At 38.5% G+C, this 2592-nt stretch overlaps 1 protein-coding gene across 1 annotated transcript; it reads right to left on the minus strand.

Moving 5' to 3' along the window:
- Nucleotides 1-320: 320 nt before the first annotated feature.
- On the minus strand, nt 321-2026 carry LOC121747598 (F-box protein PP2-A13-like). The gene is made up of 3 exons (XM_042141669.1): nt 1716-2026; nt 1365-1483; nt 321-868 (listed from the first exon to the last, which is right to left on the minus strand). Exons 1-3 carry the CDS (start codon nt 2016-2018, stop codon nt 454-456), a joined length of 837 nt encoding a protein of 278 aa, XP_041997603.1. The 5' UTR covers nt 2019-2026; the 3' UTR covers nt 321-453.
- Nucleotides 2027-2592: the final 566 nt, after the last annotated feature.

Genomic DNA, 2592 nt, shown 5'->3' on the forward strand with positions numbered 1-2592 from the left:
CCTAGCTCACCTATAAAAGTATGGATAACTCTCCCATTATAAGGCATTTTAAGGGGTGAGTGACTCATTTCTAATATGGTATCAGAGCGGGTCCAAGTCGATGATGGATTATATCTCTTTATCTCTTCTCTTGCCGTCGATGATGGATTATATCTCTTTATCTCTTCTTTTGCTTACCCCCGTGATGGAAGTACGATGTGTCATTCCGGCCCACACGTGAGGGGGCATGTTAAAATTCATAATTCTTGTCCCATATCGACTTGGTAACGATCATAGCTCACCTATATAAGTGTGGATAATCCTCCCATTATAAGGGCTTTTAATGGGTGAGTGACCCATTTCTAATACACTCAACATACAAAACTAATTTGTACAAATTCTCATGTCGCTCACGCTCAAGGAAGAAGTCATCTTTCTTGGGACGAAGGGAGTACTAAGATTACTTGTTTCCCTTCATGATGTGAGTGGATATGGTCGTCCAGTAGAAGGAAATACATACACTGAATCCACACAGAGTCCACCTTTAGTGTGTGTACAGTCAATCTGAGTCATAGAGAAGCTGAGCGACGTCGGAATTATAGAATCCTCAACCGAAAAATCTCCAACGTGATGGTACAACCATTCGAATATGGGTTGTTGGTTGAAAAAAAGCTCGGAGTTTGTATGGCGGGAATTTGATGATTCTAATTGGAAGGTGATTGGCTTGACATCCCAGCCGTGAATCTTTTCAGGGATTCGTCCGCCGTTGGAGGGGCGGCCGAGACGCAGCCGGAAGAAGAGGCTGTAAGTGCCGACGGGGAATTCGAATTCCAAGCTGCCTCCTATTTCTAGCCACCATGTTTGATGGAGATAAGCAACTGTGCCAAACCTATAAATATACACACAAATTCAGCTCAATATATTATTAGTATGAACAAAACTTCAATGCAATCCACAAGTAAAACGGAAATACAGCTAAAATAATACTCTCCATACACTTCCTCTTATCCCAATTAATTGTCCTATTTTGTCATTTTGGTCCGATCTCGTTACTTATCACATTATTTGGTAAATGGATCTCATTTCCACTAACCCATTAATAGGGACATATTGTACTTGAAATGGGACAATTAATAGGGACATATTGTACTTGATATAATTAAAAACGTGACATAAGTAGGAAAGGATACGAGTGAATGACCTTGTACCAACGGTCCAACCATGCACTTATCTTTTCAAATATATTATCAATTCCACAAAAAAATGGTTCATGTATACCATTAATTTCAGTTTCTTTTGCAGATCTTATATAATTGGGGGAGATTCATATCATTCAATCCAATGTTTAAATGGTGTGATGAAACTGTTAGAATTGATATTCTAACCTTGATTCATTAGTAGAGATGTGGGCCCAGTATCTGCGATCATCTATGCCTGTAATTTTCAATGCTTTCCATGAAATAGCCGCACTAATTCCTCCTCTCCTTTTATCCAACCAAACCTCCTAAAAATCATCATCGCATATTTTACATTTAATCAAGCAATCTAGGTAAATACAAACAAATAAAAAGTTCATAATTACAACATAGTAGTAGTAAAGTAGACCCGATATTGAAATCCTTTGTTGTCTCACAACAATAAAAATGGCGATCATGACTTCTCTATAAATGAGTGGATTAATTATCAAGGCTGACTGACCCATTTCTAACGCACAGTGGAATTGAATAGCAGCTAACCTTAGTGTGAGAGGCGAAGCGGAAGGGCGTGGAGAGGGTGGCATAGATGTCCTTCTTGGTCGAAAACGAAGGGTCACCGCCAAACACCTTCCTTAGAAGAATCTCATGATTCTCAGGCAATTTTGATTCCCATAAACTATCAGACAAAGAAGCTCTGTGGAAAGTTGTATTCACACGGGCCAATCTGCAGATCTCCGATGCCTCCAAATATGACAGAACCCAAGCTATACAGCTCTCCGGCAGCTCTCCAAGACCCTTCTCACTGGTGCCGCCCATCCCAGAATAACCAGACCCCATACACATATACTAAGAGAAAGAAAGAGCGAGATGTTGATTAGTGGATGTGGTATTTGTGCTTTGAATATAAAGCCTCTTGTGTTGAGATATTATTATAAGTGGGTGATATGTAGGTGGTTTGTGTGTGTACTTTTACACACCCATTTTTTGTTGTGTTTATACATAATACATGGCTCTTATATACGTGCATGAAGTTAAATACTAGATACGGTTTGTTGTAGGATCTCCGTAGACCATAAATAAGACAACTTGTTACTTTAGCAATACCAAGTTTTTTTTAGTGGTAATACATGTGATCAAAGAAAGAGTTGAAGTGTTAGGGAACCAAATCCTTCCGGTAGTTGAAGAAAATCTTCATCTCCAATGTGGCTAAGGTTGTCACAATTGATAATTTAATAAATACACTAGTATTTATATGTCTTCAATTCCACGAGCCACGCGTTGATGGGGCATCTTCACATGGCATCCCAACTTTATTTTGAAATTTTCAACATTACATACTTTCCAATGATATTATTAAACATTTTAACTCACATGATATTCATATATATTGATGGAAGTGACATACTATATTCTACAT

Source organism: Salvia splendens, chromosome 9 (genome assembly GCF_004379255.2).
Source record: "Salvia splendens isolate huo1 chromosome 9, SspV2, whole genome shotgun sequence".
NCBI classification, from domain to species: Eukaryota; Viridiplantae; Streptophyta; class Magnoliopsida; order Lamiales; family Lamiaceae; genus Salvia; species Salvia splendens.